Source organism: Lepidochelys olivacea, assembly GCF_965140295.1.
Source record: "Lepidochelys olivacea isolate rLepOli2 genome assembly, chromosome: 11".
Lineage (NCBI taxonomy): Eukaryota > Metazoa > Chordata > Testudines > Cheloniidae > Lepidochelys > Lepidochelys olivacea.
The window spans coordinates 21,346,621-21,363,023 of record NC_140421.1 but is presented as its reverse complement, the minus strand read 5'-3'; the positions used below and the strand labels follow the sequence as shown (position 1 = coordinate 21,363,023).

Below are 16,403 nucleotides of genomic sequence, written 5' to 3'. Positions count from 1 at the left end.
TAATTATATATTTTTCTCAAATTTCACTTATAGATTTCAGAGAATACTATTATATAGATAATTAATGGTACCTGGGCATTTCAGATAGGTAATAACTGAGGTATCTCAGAGACCGCTATGAGTAAATGCTGAATTTAATGTTGAATATAGTTCATAACACTGCTCCGTTTGTGTTCCTGTTGAAGTCAGTTTCAAAACTCTGTTAACTTCAATGGAAACAGGATCGTTACCCTTTCTTAATTTGTAGAGCAAGTTCAAATAATGCATATGAAATCTTGGCATGTAAAAATTGCCTTTAATGTATGTATGTTCATTTAAGAAATTTTAAAAGTACATAATGAATATGAAAATGGGATATATGAAGTAGTGAGTATTAAAATTATATTTTTATGTTTGCACAAACTCCCCTACCATTTATATGTTGCTCATGTTTTTAATCAATAAACTCCTTGAGGCAAGGACTGTGTATTGGCATCATCTAGCACACTGCAGACACTAACAGAGTATTACTACTTCTACTACTTCTAATAGTGTGATAGTGTTTATAAGGCTGGGCAAACGCAAATCAAGTTCCCTTGTTAACATTAAGAAATTATACCAAATAAACAAAAAAAATCGATACAAATGAAAAAATATTGATATTTTTACTAGGCGTTAGTTGAAATTCACTTTATTTTTGTATTTCATTATAATAATCCCCAGGCTCTGAAGATCAAGTTCTCTACATTGCTAATGACACTGATATCCTGGGTTTTATATATCCATTCAACTACAGTGATGTTCATCAACAAATTTCACATGTTGAACATAATTCAAGGATAACTGGGATGGATGTATATTATCAAGGTGATATGATTATTTGGAGTACTCAGTTTAATCCAGGAGGTATTTTCTACAGAAAGCTCCATGGCAGAGAAAGAAGACAAAGTAATAGTGGTTTGATCGTAAGTAAACCAACCTGAAAATTGCAAGATACAAATCTTTGCTTATTTACTTATTTCTCCTTTCCAATGATATATATCCATTTTGTCTAGGTTGGTGAAAATATTAAATTTATGCAGATGCATATGATATATGAAATAAGTTTTACTTGATCAGGGCTTTATTTGAATAATATGTGCTTCAGAATAAATCACTAGTACCTTCCTTACTTATAAACTCTACGGGACAGTAACATTCTGGAGAGGGCTTTGAAGGGTTTTCTGGAGCCCCTGGCTATAATTCTGCCATGAAAATGAAGGTTGTTATGCTTTACTTGTCTGTGATTGCGATCACCCCCTCTCTGGGTACCACTTAGTTAGATGATTTATCTTGTAGATGATAAAAGTACTTGCAGAGCAAAATTGAAGTAAAGTGCATTTAATATTAGCTTGCCAAGTGGTAGTATGTCCTCCCTTAATTATAGTTATGAAAATCAATTTCATTTAAACAGGAAAACAAATAAATTGCTTCTCCCCTCTCCTATACCTTTTCTCTGCAAACACGTATATTCCCTGGTACATGAAGCTTATTACTGACTAATGGAGATAATTTTTGTTAAACTATTGGCAGCACATCGCTAATACAGGCAGTTGAGATGTGATGTAGCTGTAACTTAATAGGTGAGTGTGTGCGTGAGTGAGTGAGAGAGCTTTCAGTGGACTGAAGGACAGAGACCTTGACATAGTAAGCATTATTGAAAAAATATAAAATGACAAAAAATGGAGGAATGTTATAAACTGGTGTACTTCCAACAATTCTGAAGGAATTTAAGAGCTGCTAACAAATAACAGGCAACCTCTCGTTAAAATCAGTTACTGTACCTGAGAACTGGAAGATAACACGTGTACTTACTGCAAGCCAGATCCTCAGCTGCTGTTAATCACCATAATTCAACCTTTAATAAAGACCTAAGGGGCAATCCAGGAATGCTGACAGAAACAATCGTTAAAAATGAGGGAGAAACCACCACTTCTTTGTGAAGGAAAACTATAGAAATCTAATCTCTTAGAATTCTTTGATCATGTAAATAAAGTTGTAGATAAAGGAGAACCACGTGACATAATTTATTTAGACTTTCAAAAAGCCTTTGACAAAGCCCCACACAACAGGTTATTAAGGAAACTAAGTGATAGGAGAGGTAAAGTTCTGTCATGGATTATAAACTGGCTAAAACACAGAAAATAAACAGTCAGAATAAATTGTCAGTTTCCTTGTGCATCTTTAAATTGCTCACCATTTAAACTTGCTAATAGGACCTTATTGAGTTGATAAAGTGTTTTACTATCACCTCTTTTAGAGCCACTCCAGATTCTTTGATCCATGTATTTCCTCTTGTCTCTTCTTAGGCTATTTTTCACTGCTTTTTCCTTTTTTAATACAGATTTTTTTTAACTGGTTCTTTTTCTGGGGGTGTTTTTGAGTAGCTAATGTTTGCTTTGGTTTGTTTCCTTCTTTCACACAATTCCACCTATCCTCACTTATCCAGATTTTAGGTGTGCTTATTTAGAAACCAATTAATGTTTCGGCATCTGTGATACTGTCATGGAGCTAGGATATGTCAATGTTATCTTGTAGCACCTAAAATCTGTTCTTCAGTTTAGTTTGAAATTGCTGTTGTAATATCTTGTCTATTAGCCATTGGCTGTCAATTTTCTTCATCTAGTCTGAAATGCTATATATCACAGGCCAATAGCACAATCCAGCCACCCCAACAGTAACCCAACAAACAGAATTAAACCAAAGTATTACCATCCTCTGGAGACTAAACTATTCTGTGCACAGGCAGAAAACAGCAGGGACCGAGGTATCATCTCCAACCTTGGCACTGAAGTCCCCCATTACTAAAAAGATGTCATGCTTGGGAATATGGTCAGTCAGAGTTTGTAAGCAATAGAAAAATTGATCTTTGATCTCATCGTCTCATTGTCATTTTCATGTATGGTATTTGAAACCTATCTTGGAGCAATTGTCTGTTAATTAACTTCTAGTGTATAAACTGTTTTTTTCTATTTGGAAGTCTTAATTAATGATACTTTCTCTGAGTGCTAATCATTTTGTTTCTCTGAATATATTCTGACCGTTTCATTTTTGAATCACTTTTTATCAGCTCCTGGCCATCGATATTCACTTATTCCAAGGATTTCACGATTCTATTCATCCAGTTCTTTCAGCATCTGCACCGCTCTTGTTGTTGCAGCCATTGTTCTAATGTCCCATACATTCATAGTTTGTTTTTACCATTAATAAAGAATTTCTCCGAGATATGGTTTTCACTAAAACCCATTGTTTCTGCTGAGACTGAATCCATTTCGCATGCTGCTTGCCAGAATGGCTGCTTTGTTGCTTTTCTATAGCTTCACTTCCCTGTGAGGATAGCTTGTTGGCTTTTAAGCTCAGTCTCCAACCTGGAGGACCAGAGGAATGCTTTTCATATTGTCCAGAACCTTTGACTTATCCAGCTTGGGTAACCTAACTAGGAGTTAAAATTCCCACTGACATAGCTCTCAGAGTCAATGAAGCACACAAGCTTTTGCACCACATCAAGGTGCAGACCCATGTAAGGGATGAATGGTTTGAAAAAGACAAATTTGACACCATTCTTTAATGAAGAATAAGGGGACGATCAGTGCAATGGAAAGGCAACAAATTTAAAACCGATAGCAACAGATGGTCCAATTGTCTGATCTGGTTTGGTTGTTCCTATATCACAAGTATTAAGGACTCTGTTATATTGTAATCCTGTTGCAAGACTAAGTGGATCCTTCTTATAACTTCCCTTCTAAAAGGAAGGAAGGACCCTATAATATACCCATGGGATATGATTTTTATGTATTTAAAAATGAAAAGAGTACATATTCAGGATTTCATATTTATTCCTTTCTTAATTTATATCATTATATTGCTAACTGCCTAACTGGTGTTCTCAGGCAAAAAAAATAGCTTAATATTTGTAAACAGACCTAAATGTCACTTCATCCACCTCTGCAGAAATGCTGAGTTTTTTCTTAATGTATTTCAAATAGTTTTTAGTGGAAAGTAAAATTAATATTGATTGGATATTTTACCCCCCCCTCAAAAAAAGGAGCTTGGAACTGCATTAAGGACATTACCACCACTTCCGCTGAGGGTAATAATGTGACCTTTGTGCCTGTGTTTATGTAAGTGTTTCAAAATTAGATAATTGATTACATATTAAATATTATTTATTTTATTCTTTTAATTAGTATTAATTCCTGACACTTGTGTTCACATGATAGCTATGGACAACCTGAACATGGACTCCATAGTACCATATTCTCCTCTATACTATAAAATCTCTACTAGCTGTCATTTAACTCTTACCAATCTGCAGGCTCCTCTAAGTATCCTTCCTCCAATTTCATTTCCCTGGCAAATGAATGTTTTTTCTCTTCTTACCTTCTGAGAGGGGAAGCCAAGTTGAGTTTATCTTGGCTGTCCATGAGGATAGTGAAGTGAAGGAGAGGTGGACAGATCCAGCTCTGCTATATGCTATGCCCCTCCTAAAAATTCAGGGAAGTTCCTCCACTGACTTTCTGGAGGTCAGGATCGCCATGGAAACTTGGGAGGCTAAGCTCAGTAGGTACATTCTATGCAAAAGTGGCAGATATCTATGCCTAATTAATACTACTAAAAACAGCTCTTCAGTCTCTCAAAAAGGTTTTTATTTGGACAGCATGGGGGAAGAGATTGGGTGTGTGATTTGGTGAATACTGGTAGGGTAGGAGCCCCACTATCTGTATCTGTGCTTAAAACTAAATAGACTCACCTCAACCTTGCTGATATTTTCTATTTGCTGCAGCATTTCTCTTATCCTTCCCTCTGCTTGCCTTACGTGGTATACTGAAAGCCACTAGTCAAGATGTATCTTCCCAAACTGCGCTCGTCATTCAAAGATTTTTTTTTTCAAATCAGTCAGTGAATCCCTAAAGAGACTGTAGGACCATAGACATCTCTGATAGACCTCTGTTATGTTTGTGAAGTACTCATCTCCCCCTGCTCTAACACATAACTGATCAGCAGGTTAATTAGTTTTCCAAGCAATCAATATCACTTTAATGCTGGTGCGTAAATTTGGTATTTGAAAGTCTGACAATTCCTTAATTGTAACTCAGGTTTTTGAAGTGATAAACTGCCAAAGGTTAAATCGTATCTTTTAGTCTAGATGGAGCAGTATCTTTGATCTGTAAATCGGGGCAGTAAACTTGCACAAACCTCACCTGTGTTTGTAGGTAATTACATTAATACAAAAATCCCTCAGATGAAATTACACTGACGGATTAGCTTTCCACAGATAGCTGCAGATTTCTATAACTCTATGAAACAAGTTAAAGTTTGATTCAAATAGATGAACTAGAAGAATTCAGAGTAGAAGTCAACTCTTTGGAGCTTAGTGACAGAAACAAAAGATGCATGCATTTTGATCATGTGAAAACTATATAATTAAATTTGGTGATAAGGGATGAAGCTAATAACTGACATCCTTTGAAACTGAATACATCAATTAATTGGGACAAATTTTTCAAGAGAGAGTTGTTGTGACTCAAATTCAGATACTGTTTTTGGTGAAAGAGCATAGAAAGAAAACTGGCAATTAGAAGAATTGTAGCCTTATAAGAACAGAAATAAAGTTTCTGTGAAGAGTTCTGTATATTAGCCTGTAATACAGTAGTAACTGGCCCTATACAAAACACTTGCTAGACTATTTTTCTAAATGTATCTTTGTAAAGTTAGATTATTACTTATGGGTTTGTTATTTATGGAACATAAAATCATTTTTAATAATTTAGTAATTCTGCAGGCAAGATTGAATAAGTTGTGAATGCTGTGTTAATGCACATTAAAAATCAATAGTGCAGGCAAATTGCTATTTAACTAGTGTTGCAAATCCATACTTTTAAATGTAAACTCCACGTCTTCACAAGAGCAACTGTTGGGACTGTACGCGTGTGTGCACCATCATGGTATCAGATGTCAGGCCCAAATGAATATGAAGAGCTACCACTCAGTTCCTTCCAGCTGTCGGACAACCTAGTCAGACCTCTCTAGAATTCCTCTGCTTTGTCCTTTCATCTGCATAGTTTGTCTTATCCTTAGTGGCCATGGTGGACTAACATACATTGTACCGTCTATACACTGGTGATTCTTATCTGCTGAGGAGATTCTGTCTTTGTGCAACTTTAACCCAGATGACTGTGTGAGAATGAGACCCCGAATTCTGGTAATTCCTGTTAGAAGGAGCCCTTAGCTTGGTGCAAGGTGACTGTTAATTAGCACCAGGCCCTTCTTCCTTGCTTACGGGCAAGTCAGTGTTGGAATCCCAAAAGGCTTCAGATCCCAAAAGGCAGAAAGGGTCCAGTTGATCCAACTAGTGTCATCTGTCGCCCCTTTGGATCCAAGTCAGTAGTCAGTATCATCTGATGGTTGCTTAATAGACTGTGTTAAAGGAGCTGAAGGGTTGTTTGTTGCATGATAACTGAAGGCTCCAACATTTCAGAACTATTCTTGCCTGATCTATATATAATATGGCATTCTCTCAGTTTGGGGAATAAAATATTGCTCTATAATCAATAACCATACTGTGATGGTTTCTAAACCCTATGTTGTTACTGTGAAATTTTGAAAATCTTCAGTACATAAGAACATACAAACAGCCATACTGTGTCAGACCAGTGGTCCATCCAGCCCAGTACCCTGTCTTATGACAGTAGCTAATGCTATGCTTCAAAGGGAATGAGCAGAACAGGTAATCATCAAGTAATCCATCCCCTGTTGCCCATTCCCAGCTTCTGGCAAACAGAGGTTAGGGTCACTTCAGAGCACAGTTTTACATCCCTGCCCATCCTGACTAATAGCCATTGATGGACCTATCTTCCATGAACTTATCTAGTACATTTTTGAACCCCCTGATAGTCTTGTCTTCACAACATCCTCTGGCAAAGAGTTTCACCGGTTGACAGTGCATTGTGTGAAGAAATACTTCCTTTTATTTGTTTTGAACCTGCAGCCTATTCACCGCCCTGCACTTTAAGCGGGGAGGGGTTTGTCTGGCTGGCCGGGAGAAGAGGGCAATGCTTTCTGGCTTGGGGGAGGAGGGGAGACGTAACACTGCTAGAAGAGCAGTCAGCATGGTGGATTCCTCACCACCTAGGAATGAGGGGTTTAAAAAGGTCAGCCTGGGCCTGTCCACTCCACTCATTCACTCAGAACAGGCTGGGCAGCACCCACCCTCCCTCCCTAATTAGGTCACAAATATGCCCAGTGTTTAGCTATATCTGCTGTGGGCATTACACTAGCCGCCCCACTAAGCGGGTCTGACCATATTGGCCAGGTGCAGTGGGAGTTTTTTTGCCTTCCTCGCAGCAGGTTCAGGTGGGCTCTGTTCACGCACAGCATGACGGGCGGTAGGCCGTATGCTGCATCCCTTTATTTAAGTGTATAGCAGATGTTCAGTGCAGGTACTCCATAAATTAAGGCACAAAAGAATGGAAAAATGGTTTGGAAAAGGAATTAAGGAGAGGTGCTTGGTAATTAAGCAGCGGGGGGCAATTGGAGACTCCTATGATTGGTTCAGCAGGGAGCCAACCCCCCCATCATTATAGTCAACCTTAACCCCTCCTACGAGGGGGGGTGGTCAGTAAGGTCCTGGCAAGGGAATTGCTGGAGGGACCTGGATGAAAAGGGAGGGAAGCTGATGGAAACCCTCCCCCCGCCCCCAGAATTGGCTGGAATCGTTAAGGTCCCGGCAAGGAAATTGTTGGAGGGACGTGGATGAAAAGTGGGGGAGCTGGTGGAACCCCCCCCCCACGAAAAAAAATGGCTGGAATTGGAGGATCTCGGCAGTGGATCTGGTGGAGGGACAAAAATTTTGCACCTGCACTGCACATTTTTATCCTCTGGGTTAGTCCCAGACATCTGTCTAATAATAAAGTTGCAGCTTGATTAAATCCATATCTACTGTCTCCTGTCATTCTTTCTGCATAGCCAGACAATAATTTCATTTGATGACCCCTAGGTCTTGTGTTATCAGGAGTAAATAACACTTCCTTATTTACTTTCTCCCCACCAGTCATGATTTTATAGATCTCTATCATATCCTCCATTAGTCATCTCTTTTCCAAGCTGAAAAGTCCCAGTCTTATTAATCTCTCCTCATATGGAAGCTATTCCATGCCCCTAATAATTTTTCTTGCCCTTTTCTGAAACTTTTCCAATTCCAATATGTCTCTTTGGAGATGGGGTGACCAGATATACACGCAGTATTCAAGATGTGGGCGTACCATGGATTTATACCAGGGCAATATGATAGTTTCTGTCTTATTATCTTTCACTTTCCTAATGAGTCCAAATATTTTGTTAGCTTTTTTGACTGCCACTGCACATGGAGTGGATGCTTTCTTGAGTGGTAACAGCTAATTTAGACCCCATCATTTTATATGTATAATTGGGATTATGTTTTCTAATGTGCATTACTTTGCATTCATCAACAGTGAATTTCATCTGCCATTTTATTTTGTGAGATCCCTTTGTAATTCTTCTCAGTCTGCTTTGGACTTAACTATCTTGAGTATTTTTATATCATCTGTAAAGTTTGCCACCTCACTGTTTACCCCTTTTTCCAGATCATTTATGAATATGTTGAACAGTACTGGTCCCAGTACAGACCCATGGGAGACACCACTATTTACCTCTCTTCATTCTGAAAACTGACCATTGATTCCTACCGTTTGATTCCTATCTTTTAACCAGTTACTGATCCATGAGAGGATCTTCCATCTTATCCCATGACAGCTTACTTTAAGAGCCTTTGGTAAGAGAACTTGTCAAAGGCTTTCTGAAAGTCCAAGTATACTATATCGACTGAATCATCCTGGTCCACATGCTTGTTGACCCCCCCCCCCCCAAAGAATTATAGTAGTTTGGTGAGGCATGATTTCCCTTTAGAAAAACCATGTTGACTCTTCCCCAACAAATTGTGTTCATGTATGTATCTGACAATCTGTTCTTTACTACAGTTTCAACCAATTTGCCTGGTATTGAAATTCGGCTTACCAGCCTGTAATTATCAGGATTGCCTCTGGAGCCTTTTTCAAAAATTGGCGTCACATAAGCTATCCTCTAGTTATCTGGTACAGAAACTGATTTAAACGTTAAGTTATATATCACAGTTAATAATTCTGCAATTTCACATTTGAGTTCTTTCAGAGCTCTTGGGTGAATGCCATCTGGTTCTGGTGACTTATTAAGGTTTAATTTATCAATTTGTTCCAAATCTCCTCTAATGACACAACAATCTGGGACAGTTCCACAGATTTATCTCCTAAAAAGAATGGCTCAGGTTTGGGAATCCCCCTCACATCCTAATACAAAGAATTTGTTTAGTTTCTCAGCAATGGCCTTATCTTCCTTGAGTAATCCTTCAGCATCTCAATGTTCAGTGGCCCTACTGGTTGTTTAGCAGGCTTCCTGCTTCTGATTTACAACATTTTTTGCTCTTACTTCTTGAGTCTTTGGCTAGCTGTTCTTCAAATACGTTTTTAGCTTTTCTAATTATATTTTTACATTTCACTAGCCAGAGTTTATGCTCCTTCTATTTTCCTCAATAGGATTTAACTTCCACTTTTTAAAGGATGTCTTTTTGCCTCTAACTGCTCCTTTTACTTCATTGTTTAGCCACGGGTTTGTTTGGTTTTTTGGTCCTCTATGTTTTTTAATGTGGAGTATACATTTAAATTGAGCCTCTATTATGGTGTCTTTAAAATGTTTCCATGCAGCTTGCAGGGATTTCACTTTGGGCACTGTACCTTTTAATTTCAGTTTAACTTCCTCATTTTTGTGAAGTTCCTCTTTCTGAAATTAAATACTATTGTAGTGGGGCTGTTTTGGTGTTCCCCCTCCCCCCACAGGGATGTTTAATTTTATCATGTTATGGTCACTAATACTAAGTAGTTCAGCTGGATAGTTGAAATCCCCTATTATTTTTGTGTTTATTTTTATATTCTCTCTAATCTCCCTGAGCATTTCACAGTCACTATAACCATCCTGGTCAGGTGGTTGGTAGTATATCCCTATTGCTATATTCTTATTATTCAAGCATGGCATTACTATCCATAGAGATTCTATGGTAGAGTTTGGTTCATATAAGATTTTTACTTCATTTGACTCTAGGCTTTCTTTCACATATAGTAAAAGTGGTAAAGAGTCCTGTGGCACCTTATAGACTAATAGACATATTGGAGCATAAGCTTTTGTGGGTGAATACCCACTTTGTCGGATGCATATAGTGGAAATTTCCAGAGACAGGTATAAATATGCAAGCAAGAATTAGGCTAGGGATAACGAGGTTAGTTCAATCAGGGAGGATGAAGTCCTCTTCTAGCTGTTGAGGTGTGAACACCAAGGAAGGAGAAACTACTTTTGTAGTTGGCTAGCCATTCACAGTCTTTGTTTAATCCTGAGCTGATGGTGTCAAATTTGCAAATGATTTTTTGCAAAAGCTCAAAATTAAACAAAGACTGTGATTGGCTAGCCAACTACAAAAGCAGTTTCTCCTCCCTTGAAAAAAGAAAAGGAGGACTTGTGGCACCTTAGAGATTAACAAATTTATTTGAGCATAAGCTTTCGTGAGCTACAGCTCACTTCATCAGATGCATTCAGATGAAGTGAGCTGTAGCTCACGAAAGCTTATGCTCAAATAAATTTGTTAATCTCTAAGGTGCCACAAGTCCTCCTTTTCTTTTTGAGGATACAGACTAACACGGCTGCTACTCTGAAACCTCTCCTCCCTTGGTGTTCACACCTCAACTGCTAGAAGAGGGCCTCATCCTCCCTGATTGAACTAACCTCGTTATCCCTAGCCTGATTCTTGCTTGCATATTTATACCTGCCTGTGGAAATTTCCAGTACATGCATGTGACGAAGTGGGTATTCACCCACAAAAGCTTATGCTCCAATACATCTGTTAGTCTATAAGGTGCCACAGGACTCTTTACCGCTTTTACAGATCCATACTAACACGGCTACTCTTCTGATACTTTCACATATAGTGCCACTCCCCACCCCAGTACGACTTATTCTATCCTTCCAATATATTTTGTACCATGGTATTACTGTGTCCCATTGATTATGCTCATTCTATAAAGTTTCTATGATGCCTGTTATATCAATATCCTCATTTAATACGAGGTACTCTAGTTCATCCATCTTAGTATTTATATTTCTAACATTTTTATACAGGCACTTAAAAATTGTCACTTTTTAGCTGTTTGACATTATGCAATGTAATTGAGTGGGACTCTTTTACATTTGACTGTTTCTCATCATATCTTGCCCATTTTTTATCACTTTCCATCCTCTCCTCCTTACTAGGATATAGAGAATCTCCATAAATAGATTGTCCCCTAAGGGATGTCTCCTTCACACCTGTCTGCTTTCCTTCACCCCTTCATATAAAAACTCTACATTCTTTTTAATTTTATGCCCCGGCAATCTGGTTTCATTTTGGTTTAGGTGGAGCCCATACTTCCTATATAGTCTTCTCATTCCCTAAAGGTTCCCCAGTTCCTAATAAATCTAAACCCCTCCTCTCTACACCATCATGTCATCCACGCATCCACTCTGCAGTTGTGCTTGTCTAACTGGCCCTGCACATGGAACTGGAAGCATTTCAGGGAGTGCTACCATAGAGGTCCTGGACTTCAGTCTCTTATCTAGCAGCCTAAATTTGGCCTACAGGACCTCTCTCCTATCCTGCATGTACCACGACCACCAGTTCCTCCCTAGAACTACACGTAAGTCTGTCTAGAAGTCTCAAGAGATCCACGGTCTTCACACCCAGCAGGAAAGTCACCAAGTGGTTCTCTCAGTCATCACAAAACCCAGCTAATGTTTCTAATGACCAAATCCCCCATTACTATTACCTGTCTCTTCCTAATAACTGGCGTTCCCTCCCTGAAAAGGTATCCTTAGCGCAAGAGATACCCTGGCATCATCTGGAAGGAGCATCCCCACTCATTTCCCTCTGCTCCAGTTTGATGTTTTCCTTCCCTAAGATGTTCATCCTCCTCAGTAGTACAGAGGCTGTCAGACCATGGATGGGACCTTTCTTCTGTGTAAAATTAGTCTTCACAACATAAAGTTGTGGACCTCAAGTCTAACCAACTGAATCAATCTGCAGAGACAACAGAGATCCTACTTAATTAGAAACAACCCTAATACAGGGTGAGGATTTGCTTGCAACCCCAAACTCTCAAATAAGTTAAAATATATTTAGTTGCAGAGATTACTGTAAGAAATATTGCTAAAAATAGTGTATCCTTTATGTTCCTGTTTATTTATCCTTATTCTGTCCTGTAGAGGGCTGCTGTCAGCCCCTCATCTCATTAACCTGGTCGCAGCATTGTTACTGGAACCCCATCATGCCCCCATCATATAATGGTTAATGGCAGATATAGGGCGACTGTCCGCTCCTTGTACCAGAAATTAGGAGCCCCAACCCCATTCCCCACCTTCTTTAGGAGATGCCTCCTCCTAATGTGATTCCGGTTTTTCAAGGTACCAGCTCCCGTACTTATCAAATAGCTGCTCTGGCCACGTGCCAGTTTCCAACCAAATGAATTGTATAGCCTTACCTAACCACCAAGGCCCTGGGCTGCTGAGAAGAAAGAGGGGAAAAAATCCACACTTCTCAGGCCAAACTTCTTGTAGTGAGGGAGAAACTTCTTTTTCAGACTCCAAAAGATAACTAGAATGAGGCCCCAAAACCCAGTCCTAGTCAAAAGAAGGAAGGGGACAGCTTTTCTTTTCAGCACAGAATGGCAGCCTGGATAGAAGGAAGGGGTTAAAGCCCTCAATGGTGGGTACACAGGAGCCATTAGGCGTATGCTTCATCCTATCATTCAACCAATCAGCCCCCCTCCTCAAGCCCACAAGATGGCTGAGTGCTCAGGAGAAAGGAAGCAACCGTTAAAGGAGCCACAGGTTTTCTTTCCCCTGGGGTCTGAGGTATTATGTTATTTCAAAAGAATACTAGGCCCCAAGCCTGCAATACGATGCATGCAAGCAGATCATTAAGTCTGTATGGTGTCCAGTGAAGTCAGTGGAGCTCTGCCTGGGTAAAGGGGTTTCTCATCGCAGATCAGATTAGAGAGTATAGATTAGTATTAAAAGACATTTTGATTACAAAATATAATTTAATTAAAAGTCTTGCAAATATCCATATTTTATTTTTTGCTTGGAATGGTTTGTCTCAAACACTACTAGAATGAAGGCCTCAGTGCTATTGCTGGATAATTAATAATAATAGCAAAACACTAACAAGTAGCATTAATCTAGTAGAACTAGTAGAAAATGCTAAAATTCTTTGACATTAATTCATTTATTTTCTGTAATTTTTTTAAATTATAGAAAGCCAGTAGCCCCCTTTTCTAATACAGGAGTGCCATACAATATATTTATTTAGACTTTTCCAAACTTACTCTGACACTGTTTTCAAAGCAACACTATTTGGTGTGTGCTGTGACTGGGTTTGCTTCTTTAATCTTCATTTAAATAGAAAGTTATGATCCTGTCAGTCTTTAGAACATAAAGGATTCTATGGCATTTTTGCAGGATTAAGGATTTACATACAATGAACTATCTTAATTCCCCATGCAGTTCTTATTATGTCGTCTATAAATTGAACTGACCTTCATTTTATTTAAAAAAAAAAATCCGGTAAATGTCTTTTTGCTATTATAGGACTCTGATACCTGAGGCAAAGAAGTTATTCTAAGTAGATTTTCCTTCCCTTTGTAGTATTTAGTATTTTGTTACCATGTTTGGAAAAATATAGACATTTCCTTCTAAAATAGTTTAATACTATTGTATACAAAAAGACAAACATACATTTGAATATGTGCAAAGCCCTAAATCTCAGATTATTTGCCTCTTTCTATTAGAGAAAACAATGGCACATTCCTGGCTTGCAAAATGTACACTTTTCTATAGGAGTTCTGACAAATATGAGAACTATATTTTTCATAAATGTATTCCCCAAACTTAATTTTATTTTTTCTTTAAGTTCTGATTCTGCAATCCGCTCCACCTGGGACGAATCCACCTTCAGGGAGCACCTTCTAGCGTCAGAGCCATAATTGTGGCCATGAAATTGTAATAGATAATTACAACTCAGAGTTATAAAAAATTATTCAGTTATTTAAGATTCGTAATTCTAACCCAATAGTTTTGAAATGATGTTGTTTATTTTTGTATAACACTTAAAAGTGTGATTCAGTGGAGTTATATTTCATGACTTCCATGTTGTCTTGGTCCTCCAATAGCCATAAAACCTGCTTTAGCCAAGTCCTCTCATAAATATCATCTAATATAATGTGTATCAATGTACAGTTTCAATGGCTGGTATCAGTAAGTGCCGGTCAATCAGCTAAAGAAGAGAAGCAGTGCTAAAAATATCCTTTCTAGGATAGTCCAAGAGTGTGCAGAGCCAACCAAAATGAACAGAATATATGCCATTCATTACAAAATAAGATTGTACTTATCCTTGGCAGACTCCTGTACAGCCATGATTTAGGACTCCATACAAGAATCTTTTTTTTTTCTCAGCAGCAGCTCTCCCCTACAAGCTTTTTTTAGGACTGCAGGGCTGTACTTCTGTTATGGATTCACTGCAGGTGTGCCTCCTTGTGGCTCAGTGTGGCATAACGAAGCTCTCTTGTCTCTAGTACTCCTGCCATTGGTCGCTCTGGCCCCTCAGTGGCCTCTCTTCCTGTAACTCAGCTCTCTGGCCAGGTCACAATTTAGACCTACCCTTTTGGGGGTAACAAAGTCCAAAAAATAAAAATTCAGATGTCCTTACAAAAAGGTCTTTGGCCCTAACTCTGGGCTCTGTGTTCTTCATACCCTTCTCTCAGGGCTCTCCACTATCCTTGTTCCCTTCTTGGGCCTCACACCACCTCATTGGTGGCTGGTGGGTGAACCACACCCTCCCACTCTATTTTTGGATTACAGCCCTGTAGTAAGCAGGCCAGGTCTACCTATTTTGACCTGCCCCGGCTACCTCCCTGGGCTTCTTCCTGCCATAGCTTTCTACCAGGCCTTCTCTGCACAACCTCTCCAGGTTCACCCTTTTCTCAGACTTGCAGCGTTCTCCCCTGAAATCCCTGGTTAAATCACAAACCAAAAGTATAACATAAACCGAGTTTCACCCTCTTCAGACTTGGCCTTTGCATGCCTCTTAAGTTCCATTTGCTGTTCCTGCTCTGAACACCTTCCAGAGTGCTCTCCCTCTAGTCTGTATCCTGTCCTTTTATCAGGTCTTACCATGGGAGTCTGCTTCAATCCTGTGGCTGCTTTGGCTCTCTCTCCTGACCCCCATCAGACATCTCTACTCAGGAGAGGGTCTCAGGGCTCACAGTCCCTCTGGGCTTCTTCCTTGAGTGCTGTGGTTTCTCTTTTCTCTGATCTCAGAGAGTGACTGTAGAGTCCTTCACACACTCCCTGCAGCCCCACTTCTGTTCTTTACTTTTGCTGTTCATAGTGCTTTCCCAGCCCCACCTACCAGCTGGGCTACATCAACAATTAAGCATGGCCTCTCAGGTCCATATAAACCTATTCCTTGTCCATGTGGGGTACAACCCCTATCACAGTTGACTAATATCAAACCATCTTCCTCCAGGCCTTTAGAATTACAACCAGTATCATTTTGTTTACTTCAATACCAGTAGCTCAATCCTTTGAATAATAATATTGATTTTGATGTTCCATATCTTAGCACATGCTAGTACCCTTTCCTTAAGAGGTACAGTGGTAATAGCCTCATTCAGAAGTACAAAAAAAATTGTTGAAATTGCTCTTCCACGTGGCACAGTACTGTGAAACCAACCTGCTGATGGGCATTACCCACTGGAGAAACCTTTCTATGCTACTAAATAGTTTCAAGTATTCAATCCACAGTTTGTGCACTTATACCCATACAGTTGTAAGTGATTCTGTAGCTCAGTATTATGACCAGCCAAACACATATCACATAAATGTGCAGAGTCATAGAATCATAGAAATGTAGGGCTGGAAGGAACCTTGAGAAGTCATCAAGTCCAGCCCCCCACACTGAAGTAGGACCAACTAACCTAGACCCTCCCTGACAGATGTTTATCCAGCCTGTTCTTAAAAACTTGCAATGACAGGGATTCCACAACCTATCTTGAAAGCCGATTCCACATCTTAACTATCCTTATGGTTAGAAAGCTTTTTCTAATATCTAACCTAAATCTCCCTTGCTGCAGATTAAGTCCATTGCTTCTTGTCCTACCTTCAGTGGACATGGAGAACAATTAATCATAGTTTTATTGTCCTCTTTATAACAGCCCTCAATATGCTTGAAGATTGTTATCAAGTTCCTCCCTGCC

The 16,403-nt window shown here is 39.1% G+C and overlaps 1 protein-coding gene across 1 annotated transcript in view; it reads left to right on the top strand.

Annotated features, from left to right (window-relative positions):
• LRP1B (LDL receptor related protein 1B) overlaps window positions 1-16,403 on the top strand; it is a gene marked incomplete at its 5' end in the record, with an annotated part of 885,246 nt that overhangs the window by 775,774 nt on the left and 93,069 nt on the right. The window contains one exon of the mRNA XM_084642729.1: window positions 703-944. Within this exon, the coding sequence (XP_084498855.1) occupies window positions 703-944 (242 nt within the window). The remainder of the gene's footprint in view (window positions 1-702; window positions 945-16,403) is intronic.